This window comes from Rhamphochromis longiceps, linkage group LG6, assembly GCF_057381845.1.
Source record: "Rhamphochromis longiceps isolate RC_006_pf linkage group LG6, R_longiceps_female_GT1.1, whole genome shotgun sequence".
Taxonomy (NCBI): domain Eukaryota; kingdom Metazoa; phylum Chordata; class Actinopteri; order Cichliformes; family Cichlidae; genus Rhamphochromis; species Rhamphochromis longiceps.
Window position 1 is genome coordinate 23,925,176 of NC_140562.1, and position 25,344 is coordinate 23,950,519.

The 25,344-nt window shown below is 38.9% G+C and overlaps 1 protein-coding gene across 1 annotated transcript; it reads left to right on the forward strand.

Annotated features, from left to right (window-relative positions):
* The first annotated feature begins 32 nt into the window (after positions 1-32).
* tacr3a (tachykinin receptor 3a) lies at positions 33-25,236 on the forward strand. Its single transcript, XM_085409827.1, has 5 exons — positions 33-692; positions 3,454-3,651; positions 4,409-4,559; positions 20,596-20,792; positions 22,615-25,236. Exons 1-5 carry the CDS (start codon positions 325-327, stop codon positions 22,946-22,948), a joined length of 1,248 nt encoding a protein of 415 aa, XP_085265953.1. The 5' UTR covers positions 33-324; the 3' UTR covers positions 22,949-25,236.
* The last annotated feature ends 108 nt before the right edge of the window (positions 25,237-25,344 follow it).

Sequence of the window (25,344 nt, forward strand, 5' to 3'; positions counted from 1 at the left end):
GAATCAATCAATCGTTTTTCACTTTGTGCCACTTGTGCGTCACTGAGCGCGCACGGCGTCCTGCTGCTGGAGGAGAGGCTGCGCATTCATAGGCACAATCAGACACTGGGATTTACTTGTTCCACACACAGTTTCACTGCGTTTTATTAGTTGTGCGCAGAGACGTGCATGTCGGATCAAACAAACGGGGATCTTGTTAGGGGTGTTTAAGTTGCGCGCTATGGCGCATGTAAGCAAATCCTTCTTGCCAATCCAGCTGTGCGCCTAGAACATATTGGCGAAACAACTGAAACCTTTACAACATCAGGGGAAACGGAGAAGAGGATGACGGCTTCATATAACGGATCCAACATAACGACGAATCACACCAACCAGTTCGTCCAGCCGCCATGGCGCATCGCTCTCTGGTCTGTTGCCTACAGCTTCGTGCTGGCGGTGGCGGTGTTTGGAAACCTAATTGTGATATGGATCATTCTTGCGCACAAGCGCATGAGGACAGTGACAAACTACTTTCTGCTGAACCTGGCGTTTTCGGATGCGTCAATGGCTGCTTTCAATACTTCAATAAACTTTATCTATGCCGCTCACGGGGAGTGGTACTTCGGGGAAGCCTACTGCAAATTCCACAATTTCTTTCCAGTCACATCTGTGTTTGCAAGCATCTATTCAATGGCGGCAATAGCTGTGGACAGGTGGGTTTTATAAAATGCAGTAAAAAAAAAAAAAAAGTTAAACAGATAATGTTCTGTTGCTCCACATGCACCTCATACACCAATTCGTTTTTTATTGGTCACCGGGTAAATTGATTAAGGTCTTATTTTAGGTTTACCAACAGCCTTTAATCAGTTTCTGTCATTTTTTTTTCAATATTGGAACAAATAATCACTCAGTGTGAGGATGTTATACAAACACTAGAGTTCAGACCCTTCATTCAGCAATGGGAATATATCCCACTTATGTGCACAGTCTTATTAAATGCAACTAATAATCAGAAAAATAGAATATTAGAAAACACACAGGATGAAAGATAACCTTGACACTTTAATCTGGATCATTTTATTTCAACCCTGAGTTCAAGCAGCACTTGTGGGAATGTGAATTAAAATCAGTGTCTTGCTTCAAGTCAAAATGCGTTTTGCAAGGCAAATGAATGTATTAACTTGTTCCCTTATAGAAACTGATTTGGAGTCCTCACCAGTTTAGTCTGATGCCTCTGTTATCAACTTCATCTTTGTCCTTTTTTGTTCCCACTCTCTGTCCCTGCTGTTACACGTTTTTTTTGTTTGTTTTTTCCCCAATTCCCAAGGGAGTAGTCAAGTCGTGATTTGCATAATTGTATTGGAAAGGCAGTTCCTCAGGAGGGTGACTGCCATCTCATACACCTTGAGCCTGTTTCATAGATTTAGTTTTACATTTCAATGCAAGTGAATCAGACTGAAACAGTTGTTTTGGACAGAGTCTGTGCTGCAGTGAATGACTCTGTGTATGCCAACACCCTAGAAAAGATTGCCCTTTCCTCCTACACGCTCTGGCTCTCTTGCTTTCTGCCACATGCACATCTTTTCCTTTTTTTCTTTTTCTTTTGCTCATTCACACGTCCTCTTTTCTCCGTTGGTTCGTTTGCAGTCTTTCTCTCTGACAACCCTTGTGCTTTCCATTAATGTGAGGATGCAGTCAACACTATCACCAGGGCTTTGAAACTGATCAGTGGACCATCATACATCATAATGTTTGAATAAAGGGATTAAACTGATGAAAGAAGTAGCCACAGGCTGAACATAATGAAAAGACAAAATCATGTGAAAGCTGCAAGCAAGTGCAGTGTGTGTCTACAGCTAGTGTTCACGTGTCACAGTGCGTTGTGTTATTGTCTGAGGTGTTTTCTTCCTCCAGTGCTTCTTCTTGTCGCTCAAATGGAACAATGTAATTCCTCAGGCCGTGCTCATTTTGGCTTCTCTCAACAACGACTTACATGCCTTTATATTTTTGGTCCACAATGTCCATTCAATTTGTCATCTGTGTACAGAGAAAGAGAACATCGGCATGACCTAGATGATGTAGATGTAACCTCCGGTCATGCTTTTCGTAACCCCAGTATGGTGCTGTCTCCGCTCTGATGTCTTGAAATGGCATGAGGCCACAGTTCATGATCATCTGTGAATTTGTCCTTCCTGCTGAGTCTCTCAGCTGCCAAGTGTGTTTCCTTGGGCAGCGGAAAGAAAAGAAAACAGGTTTCTGTGTGAAAGGTAACACCACTGAAGATTTTACAATGTCCCTGTGGTCATTTTTTTAAACAATTTTTTATACCTCATATAATTATTTGATTATTGATTATTGATTTTATTGATTAGCATTCAAATTCAAATCTCAGTGAAAACAGTGAGAAAAAAAAACAGTGAAAACAGAACAAAAATCTACCATAAAGAAAGAAAGCATGAGACAAGGCTAATCAAAAGGTATTGGCTGAAGCATTTGCTTATTACGCCAACCCTTTTCTGTTGTCTCCCTAAATGTTCTTCGATAGATATCAAAAAGGTGTACACTTGTGTTATTTTATTTAGGTTTTTCATGTTTGCTCACTGCAAGTCCATTCCATCAGCTGACATTGTGCTCTGGAACATACTTGATTCCACATTTAACAAGGTCCAGTGAGAAGCAATAAGTTCCAAACAATTACTGGTGAATTTGCTGTTATCCCCGAGAGGGTTGTGGTCACTGGAGTGAAAGGACAAGGCCTATTTTTTTTTTTTTTACCATCCTATGAAGATTGAATTAGCAGCTCTAAGCCCCTGTGATTGCCTATTGAAAATCATGTAACATCCTGAGCTGAGTTCATGAAGATGGTAATCTCCTGTCAGTGTTTCACTGTGTCAGTCAAACAAAATCTCATCACAGCTTTTTAGGAATGAATAATCCATCAGCTTCCCCGAAATTCAAACACCCCCATGTAATTGGACTTATACAAGACTGCCTTGTAGAAAATGAGGTATATTTTTAATGTTGAAAATGTCGTTGAATCATAAGTTGAATTAATGGGCGATTCAGTCAATTCCACTTGTGCATTAGTGACATTTTCCACTTTAAAATTATACTTTATATTCCAGCAGCTTGTTGAAGTTAAATGCTTAGGTAAGAGAATTTTTTTTTCTTTATTGCATACAGCAAATAGACTTGATGCTATCTTTTAAATTTCACACTTTCTCAAATAATTACTTTTGAACTGTGAAATATTGTTTCATGTTTGCCTCTTGAGTCCTCTTAAAATCCTTGACATGAAACAACTTCAGAGTGTATAACGACCACTGATTTGAAGACAAATTTTGAGATGTTACGATCTGTAAAAAGTAACTGCAATAAAGACAAAATAATAACATTAAGGATGTGTTAACTCTGACATGTACGTCAGCAATTAAATAGAAACACAGAATTCTCTTTTTAACCTCTTTGCTGTAGGTACATGGCCATCATCCATCCTCTTAAGCCTCGACTGTCAGCGAAGGTCACCACAGGGGTTATTGTTTGTATCTGGAGTCTAGCTATAGTTTTGGCTTTCCCCCTCTGCTACTTCTCAACCATCCAAACCATCCGAAGCATACCCCAAAGGACTGTCTGCTATGTGGCCTGGCCCAACAGGAAGGATGACTCCTTCATGTGAGAAAGATTTATCTGTTTTTTCTGCTATGTCTGATGTTTGAATGTGTTGGATGTACTTATACAAATAATACAAGCAAGATGAAATAAACTAATAAATCCCATCCTTCATTTTAAACATCACTCAGTACATTTAAACAAAGTAGAGCAGAGCAGTATTGTTGGAAACACTACAGGGTAGTGTTCCCGTTTGAGCATTATGTGTGCTAAGCTCAGCAAAAAATAGCGATTTTACAACATATTGATTTAATTTATGTAAGTATATAGTTGTACAGTGGTAGTTTTGTTTAAAAGGTAAAGACATTGCAAGTATTTGGAAAACATAAACCCTATGACTACATCTGATGAAAACTTGTGCCATTGTCAGAAAAATGGCAAAATATGAAATATTGCAGTGTTTACTGTCGTATTCATTAGCATTATGAGAGTAAAAAATAGCATTCCAGAGAAATTATGTTTTTTTTCAGAGGTAAATAAGAATAGAGAAGCATTCAAAAAATGCAAAATATAGTAAACACACCAAAACAATTTGTTAATTTATTGTCTTTTGTTATTTTTTCTGGAAGGTAGCACCAAATGCAGTCATTTGGGATTATAGTGCAAGTGTTCCCAGAATGTTACATTTATCAGTTGCAACAAGAACTAAGAGCACAGAGGTGGACATGTTTATACAGCATGAAACATATATGTGTGAGTTATGTATGATTATTTTTTAAGTGTTCCCACTTCTTTGACAATTTTTATACCTTCTTCTTAGGTATCATATCATAGTAACAGTGCTGGTGTACTTGCTGCCCTTAGTGGTGATGGGCATTACTTACACCATAGTGGGGCTGACACTATGGGGTGGTGAGATCCCTGGAGATTCGTCTGATAACTATCATGGACAGCTCCGGGCTAAAAGGAAGGTAAGCGGGCTTACAGGGGAAATAATACACCAGCATCTGAAAAATCAAGATATGACCTATGGGAACCCAATTTGCAACTGTGAATGTGATAACTGTTGAATGCTTAAAGGCAGAGAAATGGGAATAAGTATTTTTCTGCCACTGAGAATCCTGAAGCTTCAGAGTACTTTCATCTTGCTTCTGTTTTATAATCTAAAGTAAGCCAGGATAAGGACAGCAAACCCTGCTGCGTATATTTGTCTTTACTTTGCTCAAGCTAGAAACCATTTCAGCATGCACCAAGGCAGAGGAATTATGCAGCAGTGCACATACATTTAGGATTTGTATTTAAACTTTTGTTTTTTTTAATGATATAGTCACTGTAGATGAAACGTTTATTGTTGAATGAGGGGAAGACTCTCAGACTGCCACCAAACTTAATTATTTTCTCTGGGCCTATTTTGTGTACTTCTTTGGACATGCCATGGTTAGTGTAGCGTTGCCTTGGAATAAACATCCAGTGGAAGTGGATGACAAATAATTTTAACCTTGTAGTCTCCATTAGACAATTTAAAGTTGTGAGAATGCAGCTGTTGTTAAAACACACCATATTTCACAGGTAGCTTGTTCTGCTGCCTGCTGTCAAAAATAATGGATTACTGCTGTAAGGCTATTGATGTAGCACTTTTCTTCTAATGACTGTAGCTCCAGTGACTGTCCAACCAACCAGTGGGTATTAATTTTGAAAACGTCATTCACTTCAATTGCCTAAAATACTGAAAAAAAATGCACACAAAAAGAAAAGAGAGAGAGAGAGAGAAAATAACACAAAGCAGCTCTTCAAACTGCTGTAGAGGTGATTGTGATAAATTAGGTTTGTCATAATATTTTTAAAGTACAGATTACAGCTAGGTTAGAAGGACCCACATAGACCCATATTTGTATAACAAATGTGTGTATCCATATGGATATATTCAGTTATTTATAAAATAAATATTATTGGAAATTGTACTTTAATGCAATTTAAACTTGGACTATGTATACGTTTCATAGTTCTATGTTTTTTTTGTTTGTTTTTTTTAAATATCTGCTAGTCCGCTCTAGTCTCACTTCAATAAGTTTGTATTGGCTGTACTTTGGGTGGTTTTTTTGGGGACCCAGTTAGACAGATGTAGAGACCAGCCACAGGGGCGGCACCACAGACCACGCCACATACTGCCATCGCCCAACTGAGGCCATCTTGCCAAACCACCCCCAAGCGACAGGGAGGTGTCTGTTCAGGTCGCCGCCCAAGTATCCAGCGGCGCCAATGACAAGGTGGGTCCAGGGGCCACCCACTTGTCCAGCGGTGGCCCCGGAGCTGGGCCGAGGGACACACATGTGGCAATTCAGGGCAGCGCAGCAGTCGTGGCTGTGAGGCCTGGCAGCTCGGCAGGCAGCCGGCACGCAGGACCACACAACACGCCGGCCTCTGATGGAAGAGAGGCTGGATCAAACAGCATGCCAACCTTGGGCTTGGTAGGACTCCCGCACACTTTGACCTCTGTCTCCAGCTTGGCAGGTCCTGCAGGTGCAACAGACTCCAGTGAGAACGCTGCTGTACCAGGTGGCACCGCTGTACCGGGTGGCACGGCCAGTCCCTCCGCCACCCGGACCTCTGGGCTCAGGCCGAACTGGTCCCCCATTCGCCTCATCCTTCGCCTCATCCTCCACCTCCGGCTGGTGAGGTTGCTTGCGTGCCTCATCCTCCACCTCCAGCTCTGGCTGCACAGGTTGAGGACACAATGGTTCCTCTGCGGCCCTCCTCCGGGGAGCTGGAGCAGGTGCAGGCACCTGCAAGGCTCCAGGTGCTCCCACCCAAGAAGTGGGTATGGGCGCCAAGGCAGGCTGCGTCCTGGCTGGCCCCACTCTGCTGGCCCCCTCTCCTACACTGTTGAGGAACGCCGGTGGGGGTGGCGGCAGTGTCGAAGTCCAGGCGCCAGCCAAACACCAACAACAACAATTTAAAGACAGGACCCAGTTTCCATTTTATGCGACAATTGGGGATGTCCCTCAGGTGCGTCCGCCTTCCCTGCAGCGGCACCGCAGACCACGCCCCACTACAAAGGCATTTTAAAAAAGCAGCCATTGTTGGCTCACCCACAACTATTATCTAGCTAATGCTGCTGCACACCGATTATGCTTTGGTTTAGCTTTGGACCTTTTTCTAATTTTGTCAAAAACATTTAATTCTTCTTCAAATAAAATGTCTATTTGCTAACAGGCATGATCTGTTATTAATGCCTTTCACGGTGTCTTCACGGTGCCAGCAAAATTATATCTATGAAAGAACAAAACATATTTACTTTTCTCAGACAACACTAATAAAGGTAAATATATTGGATAGATTAGAAATCACTGGAGGAGATGTAAGGTCCACTCAACAGTAGAACAGTCATTACATTTACTAAATGATGTGCTTGTAATTTTATATATATATATATATATATATATATATATATATATATATATAGATAGATAGATAGATAGATAGATAGATAGATAGATAGATAGATAGATAGATAGATAGATAGATAGATAGATAGATAGATAGATAGATATGTCTGTACGGGGTTTTGTACATAGACATATTCAGATTTGACCCCAGACATATATTTTGTTCACTTGTTTTAGAGCAGAATTGTTTAAATCTTAATTTTACCATTTAATTTTTTTGTTTTTTGTAATTGATGAAGCACTGTTCTGTTCTCATTGCTGGTTTACATGGTACAGCGTGTTTATCTGAGCACATGAATGTCATGCAGGTTGAGAGTACAGTGCTCTGAGTCTCTGGTCAGAATAGATTACACAAAGGAGAGAACAGCACCAGGCTTACAAGCTAATGTTTTTATGGTACTCCAGGCAAAACATACTAAATAAATAAATATATATATTCAGCTCAGTGAGCAGAATCAATTTGAAAACTCATAAAAAAAAAATCAGCTTGGTGACTGGCACAGAAATGTAAATGAATCTACAGCTAAATAGACACTATAACTATAACTCATTTGAGTAAGTAAATGCAGATGGTGTCAGGGTTCCTGTTCCTAAAATGACTTCATGTTTTTTTCATGTTTTAAAGGATTGTGTCGCCTTTATGAAAGTGTTATAGACAATGTACATAGAAGATGTCAAACTGTGCATTGTGAACCCATTTTAAAGGAAACTCAACTCCAAGTTGACCTTAAATTGCTTTCAGCTCTTCATGGTATTAGTGAACAAAGCTATGGCTCATTAGCTGTGTCCCAGTTTAGTTTTACTTATTAATTCTGAGCAAATTAAATTTAATGGGTTCACAGTGGAAAGGCTTGTCAGTACGCATTGAGTTTAACTTTTTTTTGAACATGCTGACCATGAGCTTTGCAGTCAGTTCACTGCACAATAAACATGATTAGCTCCATAAACGTGCTAAAAAATGAAAATACAAAAACATCAGGTAGAATCAGTTCAATATTTTCTGGAATCACTCACAATTTTCTTTTTCTGATTGATGCCCTCTGCGTTGTCTGCCACATGGCCATCGTGCTGGACCAAAACTAGTGTTAAAATAATCAACTGTGGCCGTCACTGTGAGAAAGAAACTGGGATTGTTTTATGTGTAAGGAAACATCAAGCACAACTTAGCTCGACTTAAGCTTTCCTAACTTTGTAACATAAAATCTAATAAATAGATACATCCAAGAATACAATTTTACTTAATTGTTGGAATTTAAAAATGAAATAATAAATGAAAACAGACCCAGGATGAATACAGTGTAAAAAATGAACTTATGTTATTTGCACTGCTCTTATTTCAATCATTAGTCTGCAAACTGCTGTTATTTACAGTTACAGTTGTGTATGTGGAGACTGAGGTTAAATAATATGTGACTGATTCGACATAACAAGTTATGTTATGATAAGTAAAATAAAATAAAAGCTTTTTTCTAAATGTTACACCAAATAAATGTCCCTCTAACTTCTTAGACGAACGAGCAAGTAAAAACATCCTGTTGTCAGAGCTTTTCAGTCATATCAGCTCACTTTGACCACAGTGAAACAGAATTCTAACTATAGCCAAAGATAACTAGAGTAAATATAAAATCGATTTTTAAAAAATGATAATTTCATTTGTTAAGGAGAAAAACCTTCCTGTATGAAAAAGTATTTGCCCCTTAAACCATATAAATGACTGTGCAAAGCTTGGCAGCTTATTGCATTTAGCCTATTTCACTTTCTTAGACAGCATCTAATTAAGTGATTTCTTAAATCAACAGGTCTGGCCTGAGCCTGGCTAGTGAAAGTGGATTCAACTTTCCAAATATAATGTTGTTAATCACAGTTAATTCATGATTTAATAACAGAGGTCAATTAATTTCGTCACATAATGCCAGGCAGGTTTGGAAAGCTTTTTTTCCTTAGTAAAAAAAAAAAATCCTCATTTACAAAGTACCTTTTGCATTTTCTTGGGTTAACTTTGTCTGTAATACCAAATTTTATTTGGTGATCTGAAACATGTAGGTGTGACAAATATGAAAAAAAGCAAAGAAAAAAAGAAAGAAATCATGAAAGGGAAATACAAATTTAAAACGTTATTTTCAGACAGGCCAGGGAAAAAATTCAAGCCAATTTATGGCCCTTAATATTTGTTTTGTAATTAGAGTGAAAAAAGTATGTGTCAGGGCTGGTCTACTGTGCGACTGGGAAGTTGCAAGCCTGTAACCATGTTTCTGTCATTTTGCTCATAAACCAACAACACAGATTGAATTTATTTTGTTTGTTTGTTATACAGTCTGCAGATTTAATGTAATCTTACAATTAATCAGGCTTAATCTGAGAGAATGTTTCAGTGCAAAAAGAAATTATAGTGACATCTTACTACAAAGATCATAACGTAAGCATGTATGTCTTTTCCCTGTTTTGTCCAAGACGTTTCACTGAATCTGGATGAGACTGATTAAGTAAACTACCACAGGAACTATGTGTAGTAGCTTATCTCAGAAAGGAAAAAAAACGTTATTTTCCTTGTTGTTATTGGTAACACTTTCCTCTTTACTCAGAAAAAAAATTCTTATTACTTACATATATTACTTATAAATTTATATTAATTGACAAAAAACCCCGGTAACGGTTCACATCCATGAACATAGATTCCTTTTTCATCATAATTTCACAAACAGCAGGGTGTTATAGTACCGTACAGACAACAACGCAGCTGCTGCATCTTGCTCATTGCTGTCAACTCCTCAGCTTTTACAAGACGGTTCTTTTGCAGCGGACTAGCTCTGCAGGTTTGCTTTGGCAGAGTTTTTACACACCCATAAAGTGGAGTTGTTCCTCTGGCTGGAACTGAACCAGTGACCTTGAATGTGTAACTCAATATATCATCTTTAAAGCAGAGGTAAAAGGAGAATACCTACTACCTGATAAATTGCTCACTTACTTAAAAGTATCTAGCAAAACAATGTCCTCATCATCAGCCAAATTATACCTTCGCTTGAATGAATCTTAATACTTTGAACTGCCGAATCACGTCTTTCTTTTTCACCGCATTTCTGGAGCATCTCATGACATGATTTGCTCACATCTTTCTAATGCCAAACTGCCTTCAGTGGGTCTTCTGCCTGAGCGCCAATCAGCATGCTAATTAACATGATAAATGACAAAGCTAATATGAAAGTTGTTTGTAGGTATGATTTTTTTTCCATGTTTACAATCTAATTTGTTTGTTAGGTCAGCAAGATCTGCTATTTAGTACTAAAGACAAGGTATATCTACTAATATTAGCTCTGTAAAGCTTTGACATATTAAAAATTTAGCTACATGTTAATGCTATCATTTAGAAACTTAATGTCCAAACTCAGTGAAAGAAATGTGTAACAAATATTAATTATGCTTCATGCAAAACCTGAGGGGGACCTCACATAAGTCAAATACAAGTGTATATTTTAGTCTGGACCAGAGAAACAAACTGCAATAAAAATACCTAATAAATACAGAAATGATTTGACAGTGTCTTGTTTGTTTGAACCAATCATAAAAAAGACACATTTAAGCTCAGTTTTGTAATTTTTCATCCTAATAATAGATTTCCTGTGCAACAGGTCTGCGAGATGAGACAAAGCAATAAAAGAAATCTTGATTGTGTGCATCATTTCTCATCGTTGTGATGAAAAGTGGATTCACACTGCTGCATTGTTTTGAGTTAATCCATTCTTCTGCAATCACAGCACCATGGGTACTCTATTTTAAGCTCATGCCTGGGGCTGTGCATTGAAAATGTCAGTCTGACACATGAAACACTAGTGACCTGTCGCAAGACCGCTGTGCAGTCCTTTAAGGTAGTTTGTGCTCAGTTTTTCTTTCTTGGTAGAGTCTTGAGAATGATACGTGAGAAGGTAAAGATCGGTGTGGATTACATTACAAGATGAGTTATTTGTAGATATTCAGTACAGCAGTGTTAACCTGTATCGTGTGCAAGTGTAACACTAACATCAGCAATAATGAAATGTTTTAATCCCATCTGGGTTCATCCATGGCCTGAGAGAGACAGTCATACAAGCATCAGTCAGTGTGGAGGGTTATGCTACAAAAGCTTTATTAAAGGTCATTAATAATACCATATAACTTTGCTGCTTTGTTTTGTTTTTTGTTTTTTTGAGTGCATGCTGACCTTAAGGTGTGTCACACTCTTTCTTCTCGTCAGTGACTGATCAAAACAGCAATTAAATATCGGCCTCACACCTTGACAAGGACTCCAGCTGAAGCCCTCACTGCAGGCACAAATCATGTGCCTGTGGTACCTTGAGTCTCCCTTTCTTTTATCTACATTTTGTCTGCTCTCAAAATATCGTTTATTATTATTATTGTAATTAAATATATTATTACATTATTCTATGAATATTGTTGCTTTAAAGCTTTACTGTTTATATACTAATAGTTCTCACAGCTGCTAATATCTAAACTTCATTCTAGGTCATTAGTAATCATTATTTTCTCGTTCATTTTTTTCATTTTATTGAATGAGTTTCTCTGTTGCTTAATCAGTTAATCAATATTGTGTTTTATTCAAACTCACTATTTGGCGATATCTGTTCCACACGAAGCATAACTCATTTTAGTTTCATGCTCAGTAATGTGTGGTTATTTACTAGCTTAATGAAGTCCAGTGTTAGGGCAAACCCCAAGACTGTTTTGGTGGTTTACGGTCTAACTCTAAATTATTCATATCTCACTAGCTTTATTACTTTTTGGGTTTTTTCAAAAGGAACTGAGCATTAAATCAAAATGTCCCATTTTTTTTTGCACATTTCCCACTTTTCATTTTATTTAGATGTGAAATATTGTGGTAATGGAGATTTTTAAAGAAAGGTTCAGTTAGTATGTTCACTTTGGCTTAATTTTGTTTTTGCAGTTAAATTATGTATATAACCTATATATGTGATATAAATATATATGAATTGAATGTTGGTGCTGGACTGTGTGCTACATTTGATTCCCACTCTGTGCTCCTCAGGCTGATTTCCACATTGCAAGCAACATATTTTTGTGCTTTTCTTCCTCTACAAGCTTCACACCAACAGGGGACCAAGTACACGCCTGCAATACAGCATGTAATGTAATATTCAGTGAGAAAGGACCACTTTCATTTAGTCCCTTTTACATGTCTTGATATAAAATAGCTTAAAGGTTTCACAGGAATGCTACTGTACGCCAATTTAGGCTTGACTAACACAATGTTTTTAAGATGTAATACTGAATACAAACACTTGAGATTCTACTCTTAGACAAACACATGTTTGGTCAGAAGGCTTTAGTGTCATATTTGAACACACTGGGTTCCTTTTACATCCATCCAGATATTCGTCTTCTGCAGCTCATCTGCGTCTGGCTTGCAACAACCTACTCAATCAATCAATCAAAGCTTTATTCGTCACATGCAGGTTGCCCTGCAGTGAAATGGGACCCCCCCCCCGACCTTACACATATAGCACAAACATTACATGGGGATACAGGTCGGAGATTGGTAGAATCAGAGAAAAAACATTGAAATGTACACTACAATGGGGAAAGTACAAGAGGAAAAAAAGAGACCCCTACTCATGCTATGCTTCCATGGGACAGCATGAGAACAGGAAACAAAAAAACTCCTCTGCACAAAAAAAGCACATAAATGTCCACAGCACAACATTGTGAAGACATGACAAGCCACAGGGGTGGGTGGGGGGTGAGGAGTAATCCGAAGCGAACACAGCAGCCGCCCTGCACAGCGCTACCATTCCAGCGTGGCACACAGACCCGCCGTGTAAACAAGCATTGAAGGCGTTGGAAAGGGAGGGGGGATGAGTGAGTGCCTATCAGTGTAAGTGTATGTGTGTGCGTGTCCATAGTTCAGCTGAGACAGTGTCCTTCGGCCTATCAGGCTAAGTAAACAGTCCTCCAGCCAATCCAGGTGTCCTTGCATGGGATGGGAAGAATAGCCGTAGCACAGTCGTTATCAGGGAGTGATTGTTCGGCTCCAGCCTTGGGCCTGCAGCTGGCGCCGTGATGGGGATCCGCAATGTTCATGTTGATTTTGTTAATTTCCATGCGAGCAGCCCAGGAGAATTTTCAGGCTGCTCTTTAACACTCCGACGCTGGTCTCTCAATCTTCCGTTGGAGAGTCGCGAGCCTCCCCATGATGGTATCAAACTTCTGTTCCATGGTGTTGTCATTCTTTTGATTCTGAGACCTCACAACTGCAGTGATCCGTTCCGCGATGTCTTCCAACTGTCGCTCAAGGGTCTCATTTTGAGCAGGCCTCTCTCTGATGTATCCCCCCATACGCTCAATGGTGTTGTTTTGAGCCTTCACAGCAGCTGTAAGCATCTCCAAGGTGTTGACCATATTACGTTCGTTGTGAGAGGTTGCGCCTCGTTCCATTGCGATTCCAGCGGGCAGCCTTGGGGGGGTTTGAACAGCCGGTTCCGTTCTACTCTGGTGTTCCTGGGAAATCTGAGATATTCCCAAACCAACCAACAGATATAACCACTCCATGTCCACTCATGTCTTCCCCAGGGCCTCCTTCAGTTAGACCAAAGCACATTGCCTAGGAGGCATCCGAGGTAAATGTTGAAACCACCTCAGTTGGTTCATTTCAATATAGAGGAGTACTATTCTGCACTCTTAGTGTGTTTGGAAATAATCTAGAATAGCATTTTACTGAGGTTAGGTTAGGTTAAGTTGGGAAAATCACTGGACAAAAAGTCTTAACTATGATTAAAAAGAAAAGTATTTTTGTCCAGCGAAGGCTAGCTCCTGTTAGCAATAATTAGCAGTTTTGGTTAGTTGTAGAAGAAAACGCTATTGAATCGCGTTAGTAAAAGATCAAGATATGGGTTAAAATGCAGTCTTCCCATTATCAAACGCTGATTTTCTTCATTAGCACAGTGAGGGGGCTTTTGAAGCCAGCATCAACCAATCAAGGTCCTGACCATGAGGATTTGATGACTTGAGTGTTGCACTGGGCTCTTCAGACAAAAGGGCCCTACAGGATAGTAACTGCAGGTGTCAGACTGTCTTTTGTAGCTGTCTCAAAAGTATTTAGTATCTTTTCTCAAGATAAACCAGAGAAAATATGTTGAGTCCAAATCTTAGACACTGATTAAATCATATTATGATTTTCCTTAGATTTTTCCTATGTTTTGTCATCTGCCTTCCTGCTACCCTGCTGTTAAAGGAAAATGATCGTACCCATAAAAACAATTTTCTTTAAATTGAACAGAATTCACTCAGTCTTTCACACACATTTCTCAATTATGTTTTGCATGGGGTAGATTTACTGCAATAAGCTGTTAGTTGTTAAGAGGCTATATCTATCTATCTATATATTTAATATAAAATAATACATATATATGCGCTTTAGATTGGATGTCAAGAGGAGTTCAAGTATTTAGGAGCCTTGATCACAAGTGCGGAAAGTGTTGAGCAGATGATTGACAACAAGCACCTCAGTTCGTCGGTGAGCGACTTGTTTGTCACGGTGACTGCAGAGCAGAGCATGAAAGCAAAGCTGTCAATTTACTGGCTGATGTGCAGCCATAAGCTGTGGATAGTGATATAAAGAATGAAATCACAGATACAAGTGGCGGAAATGAGATTCCTCTCAAGAGTGTCTGTTCTCACCCTGAGAGATAAGGTGAGGCTCAGTCACTAAGGAGCAGAGATGAGCAGCCGCTCTTCCGGATCAAAAGTAGTCATTTCAGGTGGTTTAGGCATCTACAGTTGTGGTCAAAAGTTTACATACACTTGTAAAGAATATAATATAATGGCTCTACCGAGTGTCCCGTTATTTCTAAAACTCTGATTTTTCTCTGATAGAGCGATTGGAACAGATACTTCTTTGTCACAAAAAACATTCATGAAGTTTGGTTCTTTAATGACTTTATTATGGGTTAACAGAAAAAAGTGATCACATTTGCTGGGTCAAAAATATACATACAGCAACATGAATTAGCAATTTTGGTGACTTACAAAGTTGTCAGTGAACTGAGCTTCATAGCATGGCCTCTTAACTTCTTGTGAGTGATTATGAGTGACTACAGCTGCTGACTTCTCTTAGGCCAGTTAAATAGGGCTCATTGGATACAAACGCCCACAAACGCTACAATGGGAAAGTCAAAGGAGCTTAGCATGGATCTGAAAAAGCGAATTATTAACTTGAACAAGTCAGGAAAGTCACTTGGGGCCATTTCAAAGCAGCTGCATGTCCCAAGAGCAACAGTGCAAACAATTGTTTGTAAGTATAAAGTGCATGGCACTGTTTCGTCACTGCCAAGATCAGGAAGAAAACGCAAGCTATCACCTGCTGCTGAGAGAAAATTGGTCAGGAGGGTGAAGAGTCAACCAAGAATCACCAAAAAGCAGATCTGCCAAGAATTAGAAGCTGCTGGAACACAGGTGTTATTGTCCACAGTCATACGTGTTTTGCATCTCCATGGACTGAGAGGCTGCCGTGCAAGAAGGAAGCCCTAGTTCCAAAAGCGGCACCTTAAGGCTCGACTGAAGTTTGCTGCTGATCACATGGACAAAGATAAGACCTTCTGGAGGAAAGTTCTGTGGTCAGACGAAACAAAAATCGAGCTTTTTGGCCACAATGCCCAGCGATATGTTTGGAGGAGAAAAGGTGAGGCCTTTAACCCCAAGAACACCATGCCTACAATCAAGCATGGTGGTGGGAGTATTATGCTGTGGGGCTGTTTTGCTGCCAATGGAACTGGTGCTTTACAGAGAGTAAATGGGACAATGAAGAAGGAGGATTACCTTCACATTCTTCAACATAACCTAAAATCATCAGCACGAAGGTTGGGTCTTGGGCACAGTTGGGTGTTCCAACAGGACAATGATCCCAAACACACATCAAAAGCGGTAAAGGAATGGCTAAGTCAGGCTAGAATAAGGGTTTTAGAATGGCCTTCCCAAAGTCCTGACTTAAACCCCATTGAAAACATGTGGACAATGCTGAAGAAACAAGTCCATGTCAGAAAGCCATCAAATTTAACTGAACTGCACTAATTCTGTCAAGAGGAGTGGTCAAAGATTCAACCAGAAGCTTGTGGATGGCTACCAAAAGCGCCTAATTGAAGTGAAAATGGCTAAGGGACATGTAACCAAATATTAGCACTGCTGTATGTATATTTTTGACCCAGCAGATGTGATCACTTTTTTCTGTTAACCCATAATAAAGTCATAAAAGAACCAAACTTCATGAATGTTTTTTGTGACAAAGAAGTATCTGTTCCAATCACTCTATCAGAGAAAAATTAGAGTTTTAGAAATAACGGGACACTCGGTAGAGCCATTATATTATATTCTTTACAAGTGTATGTAAACTTTTGACCACAACTGTATATAGAATGACTCATTCAGGCATTTCCAAGACATGCTGGTGAGATCATGTCTCTGAGATGGCATGGGCACGCCTCAGTGTTGAGCCAAGACAGCAAAAAGCAGAGGCTGGGGGGACAAAAATTTAAGGTTACTTATACTGCTATTTAATGATCTGAGAGGGAGTAAAGAATAAATACAAAGACAGAATTCAAAGGCTTAGTCTACCTGTGATACAAAGTCCACAAGTACAAATAGTTGAATGTCACTGCTTGTACAGTAGAATAACAAAACTGTATTTCTTTCTTTCTTTTTTTTGTAGGGTTAAAAATATCTTTAATCTGGAACTTAACCTGTTCCAAGCATAAATTACATATCCATGTACATGGCGAGGTAAGCCACCTTCATGTTACAGAAGCCCCAGGATTAATCCCAAGAGTCACCTGGATAAGATGAAATGCTGCTTCGTAGTGTAGGCCTCCAGTGCAGATGGATTTGTGTCTCCTCCTGGGATCAAACCAAGCACGTAGAACACAATAATATGGAACTACTGCCTCTAATTTCTCATAGTGCTAAGTGTGTTTGTTTGTTTTTTGTTGTTGTTTATGTTGTGTGTGTGTGTGTGTGTGTGTGTGTGTGTGTGTGTGTGTGTGTGTGTGTGTGTGTGTGTGTGTGTGTGTGTGTGTGTGTGTGTGTGTGTGTGTGTGTGTGTGTGTTTTAGATGATTTTTTTAAATACTGGTATTAGACTGAAATCCTTTTTTCTTTAGGAAAATGTGTCTTGTCTTCCTCCCCTCACCCCAAATGCTCCTCCCTGATCCTAGTTCTGCCAGCAGTTCCTTTCTGTTAAAAGGGAGTTTTTCCTTCCCACTCTTGTCAAAGTGCTTGCTTGAATATTAGACTGAATACTTTACTCTTGCAGTTGCTGCCTTTATAAGTAGCCTGGTGCTAAATTACTGCCAATACTGCGAGCTCGGTTTTAAATAATTGTTGTTACATCTTACTTATTGTTTTCGCTGGATTTCACTTAAATTTAACATGACTGTTACAAAGCATATGATTTTAGGTATGAGCCCCTGTTTGTCCTCAATTTTTCATTCTAATATTGTCTGATGTCACTTTGAATTCAAAGCTCATTTGAGTACACTGCTAGACAGAATAAGCCCTTTGTCCCCATATATTCTCTTTCCTTTCAATAACCTCCAAAACACCCAAGGTAGAGTATGTAGAAATAAACCTTTTGCACTCTAGCCATTATTTGTTTCAGTCTCTTGTGCGTCACAGAATATCCTTTTTAATATTGTTTATGGACCATAGTTGCATAAGGAAGGGACTGTGGGTTATTTTTACTGCACACAAAATGTTGACCACTGTGGACTACATTTTACTGTAAAAGCTTGAAAAACAAACTCTGTCCTATACTCATTTACCAAAAAGGTGCTTTTTTGTACTTTTGTTTGATGCCCAATGGTACAGATACCTAATCTTCAAAGAAATGCTTTATATTCTGTTCCCCCTTTAATATTATGTTTGTTAACATAATAGTTCATTATTATTATTTAAAGCATACTTCTTAAAGTAAATATTTAAGTTTGTGTGATTACGTTTTCTGGCCGTCCAAATATGGACCATTTAAACAAAATAAGAGAATTTAGCAAATGTGTCTGTCGTTCTGTTAAGTTATGAGCATGTTTAGCCTGAAGAGGAAGTGCCTGTTTGGCTTTGCCTTCCAAGGTATATTTGCAAGAAATCAAAAAGTGCAGCAAGATTTTTAACAGCTGTTCCTGTAGTGTTCACTGAAAGCATTTCAATTCAGCTCAATCGAGTTCAAGTGAATTACTTCATATATATAATTAATATAACACCAAATCACAAATGCAGCCACCTCAAGGTGTTTTATATTGTAAAGTAAAGATTCTAAAATGATACAGGGAAAACCTCAACGATCACATGACCTCCTGTGAGCAAGAAGTTGGAGACAGTGACAAGGAAAAACTTCCTTTTAACAGGAAGAAATCTCTGACAAAACCAGGCTCAGGAAGGGGCACCCATCTGCCAACTCAAACCAGTTCGAGATGAGGGGCAGAAGGCATGCTGGTAAACACAGAGAGATTGACAATGATTCTAAAAGACTGTATGTTTTAAAGATCTTTAAAGGAAGAAAATAGGTTTGAAAACTGGCTCCATAGGCAATGCAAGAAAGTCAAACACAACTAAAAGATGGACAAGAATAATAAATAAATAACAGCATAGACCATAAGATATAAATGGTAGTAGTTACCATCAGTTAACACGTTCGAAATCAAAATGGATAGAAGCAATGGTTGCCACTATGTCTTGCTCTTTTATCTTCTGTCATCCTTTCAAGGCTCTGTGACACACAAACAAAATGTCCAGCCTTTTATAAATGTAGAGAGGTCCTACAAATAATCTAGTGTAAAATAAACTTTGGAGTCAAAACCTTCCCCTCAGCTTTTCCCCATAAATTACACCGCTGGAGGATTCTTTTGCTACAGATCATTGTACATGCAATGGAAACATTTATACTTACACACACAAGGCGTTCCTGGTCTTTTATTGGTCTTTTGACTTGTTTAAGTTGTATTATATCATTTGGGTATCATCCTTCATTTAATGTAGACACTGTCATTAAATAAAACAGCAACTGAGTGTTTCAACCCTGTTCAGCAGCCACCTAGTAAGGTTTACCACATAGTTTGTATTATGCCATAAACTTCTTTTTAAAACATATACTCAAAACAAAGGGTTCCAAGACTTTGTTTAGATTTCAGGGAGGACTCCGACATGTCTGTTTTGTATCTGCAAAGCTTTCTGCTCATGGTGCCTCTCTAGCCTCTCTCTGAAGAAACAAAGTATTGGAGATTTTGTTCCTGGTAACCACCCAGATACAATCCACTGCAGTTCAGAATTGCCTGAACTGCCATCAGTCAGGAAAAAAAGTAGGTTTTCCTCTGACTTGATTTTTATTAACCTTTATTTTTCAATAAATGTAGCGTGTTTAAAATGGGCATATTGATATGGTTTGATTCAATTCTTAAATGGTTCCAAATGCAGGATGTCGCAAAAGTGGAAAGGCATGCAGTTAACAAAGGGAATTTAATAAACTTACAAAAGATAAAACAGTGCATTCATACCGAAGCTTTAGGTAAAATGAAAAAACAAAACAAAAACAATAGCTCAATGATCTGAAGTTATCTGGAAAAAAAGACAGGACAAACACACAAAGAAGCGCAATTACCAAAATAAAACAACAAGTAGAAACAAGGAAGGCAAGGGAAGTAACACATCAACAAAACAGAGATAGATAAAAGAGAAAAGAAAAACTGGAATGCTGGGGGAAATATAAACATGCTAAAACACTTGACTGATACAGAATCCTAGATGCTCAGTGGTCCTGGGTCTTCTTTCTCATTTGTTTAAATTTTTGTGATGCTCCAAATGTTTTCAGTTTGTGAAAGAATTGAACTGCAGGCAAGGCAGTTCAGCACCTGGACTGTTCTTCTATGAAGTTGTGCTGTTATTCTGAAACCTATAAATACCTCTCAGCATTGATGGTGCCTATTAAGCCGTCAATTCCATTACGACTTTTGAACTGAATGGTCATAACGAGTCTCTTGTTTTTAGTCTGGAGGATGCAGAGTCTATTTTTCAAAAAAGAAGAAGAAGAAAATTATGATTTGTTTGACCACAGACTCACAGACAGTGTTCTTGAGTCCATATAATGATCTTCATGACAGATTTCTCCAGATTTTCTTCAAATGTCATTCAATTCAAAATGATTTTATGAAATGTTTCAGTTGAAAAAATTCTGAATTACATTATCATTGTTATTATTATTATTAGCATTACTCCATTTCCATGTATAAAAAGCAGAAGTAAGGCCAATTAAGGAATTGTTATTGCCTCAGTCTGATCCAGGGACATTTAACGTTAATTTTAGCATCTCTTTTCCCATAACAGAGTTGGCAGAAGAGTTATTTTTGGTACTAATTATTTGGTGTTTCACGTATTTGTGTGATAGTCCTATTACAGCATTACAGTAATAAAAGTATAATTTGCCTGCTTTTGGACTGAAGTTATGTGCACCGTATTCTTCTTTCAAATGATTGTCATTTATCTATGCTTTTCATCATTTTGCACTCTCTCTGTTTCAGGTGGTTAAGATGATGATTGTTGTAGTGGTGACGTTTGCCCTCTGCTGGCTGCCATACCATGTTTACTTCATTGCAACAGGTCTCAACAAGTTTCTGAGCAAATGGAAGTACATCCAGCAGGTATACCTGTCGATCATGTGGCTTGCAATGAGTTCCACTATGTACAACCCCATCATCTACTGCTGCCTCAACAGCAGGTGGGTAACAACAGTGTTGCTAATTTAGCATTGCTACTTAACGAGACAACAAATGTGCAACTAATTTTGCAAAGGCACCTGATGCATGAGGGAATTCATTCAAGGTCTTTTACACCTGTATTACATAATGATTTGATTTTTCAATATATTTTTTGGCATTTTAACTTTATTGGCTTTATTGGATAGACACAGCGAAGACTGACAGGAAAGCGGAGGGAAAGACAGAGGGGAAGGCATGCAGCAAGAGGCCACGGGTCGGACTCAAACTCGGGGTGGCCGCTTTAAGGCACGCGGCATATGGTCACCTGCTCATCCGACTGAGCTAAACCGGCGCCCATAATGATTGTTGTTTATATTGAGATGAAAGCAGTTAAGGGATTGTCATTCCCTCAGTGCATTTGTATGATGACTAGGAAGGCCTACAGTGTTATCTAATGTTAGCTGTGCAAAGTAAGCTTCTCTATCCAAGAAGTATCATAAGCTACTTATCATAAAGAAGTCAGCTAATGCTTAACTGTTAGCTAACTCAAGTAGCTGTGTTTCAGTAGTAATATATCAGTTGCAATACTATTGCCTGGGGGAATGCTACCTCCAAAATAACATTTGCTATGCTAGCCACACTTGGTCAACAATGCAGAACAGACAACTACGTTGCAGCTTCACATCTAGCATCCCTACTAATAATGACAGACACCACTTCACTTCCCACTAAAGGCAAAGGTGAAAATGAAGACATGACCCTGTGTCTGTGTCGATAAGATACAGAATGTACTCATAATATGTGTCTTGAAACTCATCAGAATTGCCCTTGAATCTTAAGCCAACTGCAGACACTGTCCTAAGGTGCTTCAACACTGACTGGCCTCTCAGACAACCTTGTCCTGCATTTACCCAGTGTGAGCCTTGGCATTCTAGACACATAACTTGGGGCAAGCAACTCATCAGTGTAGATTGGTGGGTGATGATGTGTTTGTCGGATCTTCTCATCACTGATGACCATGATCCACTTGTGGCCACATTGAGTCGTGGCCACAGGCCTCAAGAGCAGCTTCGGCAAGTGATAGGTCATTGGGTACCTGAGGGTTGGACTAGAGGATGTTTGTGTTACCACCACTCAGTCCAGGCTTGGGACAGTTATAGTTCTCAGGTAGAAATTCAGTGGCCTCATTACTCTCTTCACCAAGGAGAAAAATGACCTTCTTGGTAGTTTTCTCAGAGGCTCTTTGGAGCAGCTGTCTCCACAACCCCTACCACTCAAATGACAGGGTATTTAAATCTGCACAGCACATATACTGATGCTGATACTAGTTTCTCCCAGTCAAAAGTGGAGATACTTTCAAGTGCCAGAAACAGAAACAGTTGTCTCAACGGTGCCACCACTCTGCCAAAGATGAATTCAAAAATGAAAAATAGACCAAAAAGGCATTTCTATAAAAGGTTTTGGTGACTTCAGAGAGTGATAGCATTCTCCAGATGGATGGATGCGTGGATGATACAGAGCCAGCTGTTCTGCACCTCACTATGCAGAAAAACAATTTCCTTCATGCATTGCAGACCAGCCTGCCACCATGGTCACTGAGAATAGAACATTCAAAACACAGAGACACAAATTGGCTTATGAGAACAACAATAACCAAGTGATACAGAAAGCAGTTTGCTGTATGCCTTCCTCACCTCATACGGTGGTTCATTTACAAGCCAAGGAGGGGAACACTTGCTTTTTCAATTAGAAGAAATTATGCAAGATTTAACAGAAATAAAGGCCAATTAAATGACAAATGAACTCATTTTTTTGTCATGTGTTTTTCTCTCACTACAACAGGTTTCGAGCAGGCTTCAAGCAAGCATTTCGTTGGTGCCCTTTTATTAAGGTGTCCAGCTACGACGAGCTGGAACTACGCTCTACACGGCTAACCCAAACACGCCAGAGCAGTATGTACACACTGACACGGATGGATAACACCATGGTGGTAGTTTATGACCCTGCTGAAGGTGATGGCAGCGCTGTAGGTGGCACCGGAAGGAAGCATTCCCTGCCTGGTAGGAAGAGAAGCTACGTCACTTCTCGGCACACAGAGATTGCTGGTTGCAGCGACACCGCTGTGAAAACACAAAATGGAAGCGCTCCCAGCGCTCAGCCGGAAGAATTCCCTTGAACATGAGCATTTCCAGATGTGTGTGTACACAAAACATTTCCATGTGTAAAGCTTTATACGCATGCATTCTTACACCGCAGATGTACAAAAAAGTGCGCACGGTGCTTGGTTAGCTTAGAAATAGAAATACTGAGAGCAAAAAGTTTAACTCTTGTTCATTCAAGTTCACCCTTTGATACAAATCACTGTAAGAAGCATTTAAACACAGCCATCTGTCCTACAGCTCATTCAGTTGATGATAAAATTATTCAGTTCTGATGGAGATCAGATCAAAAGCCTGTTTTTTATTTCACCCCATAACAGCTGTGAACTTCACAAAGGATGGGCGTTAATGGCTTCAGGAGAAGCCATGAACGAGTGGCTGCAGAGAGTCACCAGCGGAACAGCTGCTGATGGAATTCTTTCTAGCACTACATGGCTCTGTGTGTAACTCTTGGTTATGCAACTGTTTCCTGGTGACCTACAATAAGCCAGAGGAGAAATCCAGTTCATTTCCACCATGTCAATAAACAGGCAGCTCAATGAGCTTACTGAACGCAAACTAGCCATCTAGGAGCTAGGGCGTCATTGTTTTATTTATATTTTTCAGTCAAGTGAAAGGAAAACAATACAGGAAGTTGCATGGTGACGTGCAATATATAAGGATAGCGTTGTTCCGCTACCGGTGCCACTGCTGTTTTAACGCTGTTTCCCTGTGTTGCATGGAAATTGTTGCTTGTGTGAACATCAAGTGCTGAGATGGCACCAGGCAGTACGACAACCTCTGTTGTGTTGAATTTACAGTTTACAGTGGAAGCATACTGTGGCAGATCCTCAATGACTCAGCATTCATCAAGTCTCAGACATGAAAATTTTCATATTTTTGGTCTATTCATAGATTTTGCTGTTAAGAGATTAGATTTGTCACTTGTTTTGGTAATCAAGCATAATCATAGTTTTGGTTTCCTATTGAAAATACCGAGCTTTGGAATAAAAAAAAAAGATTTTGTGATCAAAGCTAAATACAGTTTTGGTATTTTGTCATTTATATTCCATGTTGATTAACACATAGCGAACAGATATTCAGCTGTCACATAGTATAGAAAAAAAAAACCAACTTTTTTTTTTTTGTAAATCAACCAGAAGGTACAGCCATACAAACACAACACAAATGTCCTTAATTATCCTAAAGAGATTTGAATGTTAATAGACTCATGAAAGTATTTTCAAAGAATGTGAAAACATATATGCTGTGCATTTTAGTGTTTTGCATTTTTAAGTTGTCCAATCATTTGTATTGAGGTTGGTTAAATATTGAGACGTATTAATCAAAGTATTTTGCTGTTTCTGTGTGTAAATAATGTGTTTGTTTGAATGTACAGCACGGTGTGTGCCTCTCTCTGTTCAGCGGTGACTAAATTGTTTGTTGTGTCTTTAAAGTTTCTTTCAGCATGGGTCTCTTTCTTTCTTCTTGGTGTAAAAGCAGTATACTATATTTTAAACACTTAATTATTATTCCTGGTAAATGTCAAGTAATTTGTTAATATGAGAATGAATAACTTTCTAATTCGATATCACATTTCTTATATAAAGGCCTCCAAAAGATTTCTCATTGCTCTGCTCTGTGAGTACTAATATATTTGCTTGTAGCTTTATTGTATATTGGTCTTCTTCGTCGCATTATGAGTGTTTACAAGTGACAGAATATGCTTATGATGAAATGTAGCTGTGACTTATTGCAATTTTTAAAAAGACGTTAAATGTAAAAAAAAAAAAAAAAACCACTACAAAAGATAGCCAGAAAACTTTTCAGTATTACTGTTCGTTTATACAAAAGATTATTACTGCGCTGTGCTGCATCCAAGAATAATGTTTTGTGCAGTTTGCTTTGCCACATACAGTACATTGCAACATTTGATTTTGCAGTTACAAGATTGTTTGCGCTTTATTACTCATCTTGCGTTATCTTTTCATTATTGTGATGAATTTCTGTGTCGACGTAAGCCCGAGTGTTTCAATAATTTAAACATGTCCTTTTGTAAAAAATTAGCTTACTCAGTTTTGAGAAGTGGGCTACCACCTTAGCACAAAAAATAAACGAGAAACAATGTACTTGCTGGCAATCAGAGATTAAAAAACACGTCAAACTATATTTGATGTATGCATGTGTAATGCTAAACATTACTCTCTGCAGACATAATCGCTGCACAGCACAGACCTTAATTCTACTCTCTGTCATTATGTCAGTTTTGGTGCCTGCAGCTACTAAACAATAATTCACATCTATTTTGTGGTTTAGCAGCTTCTGTCTGATGGTGAAATCCAGTGCAAAGATCAGTCCCTATGAAAGGAAAAATCGACAGCACAATGTTACAGATTTTAACATTAAATTCAACTTTAATAAACAGCCAGTGTGT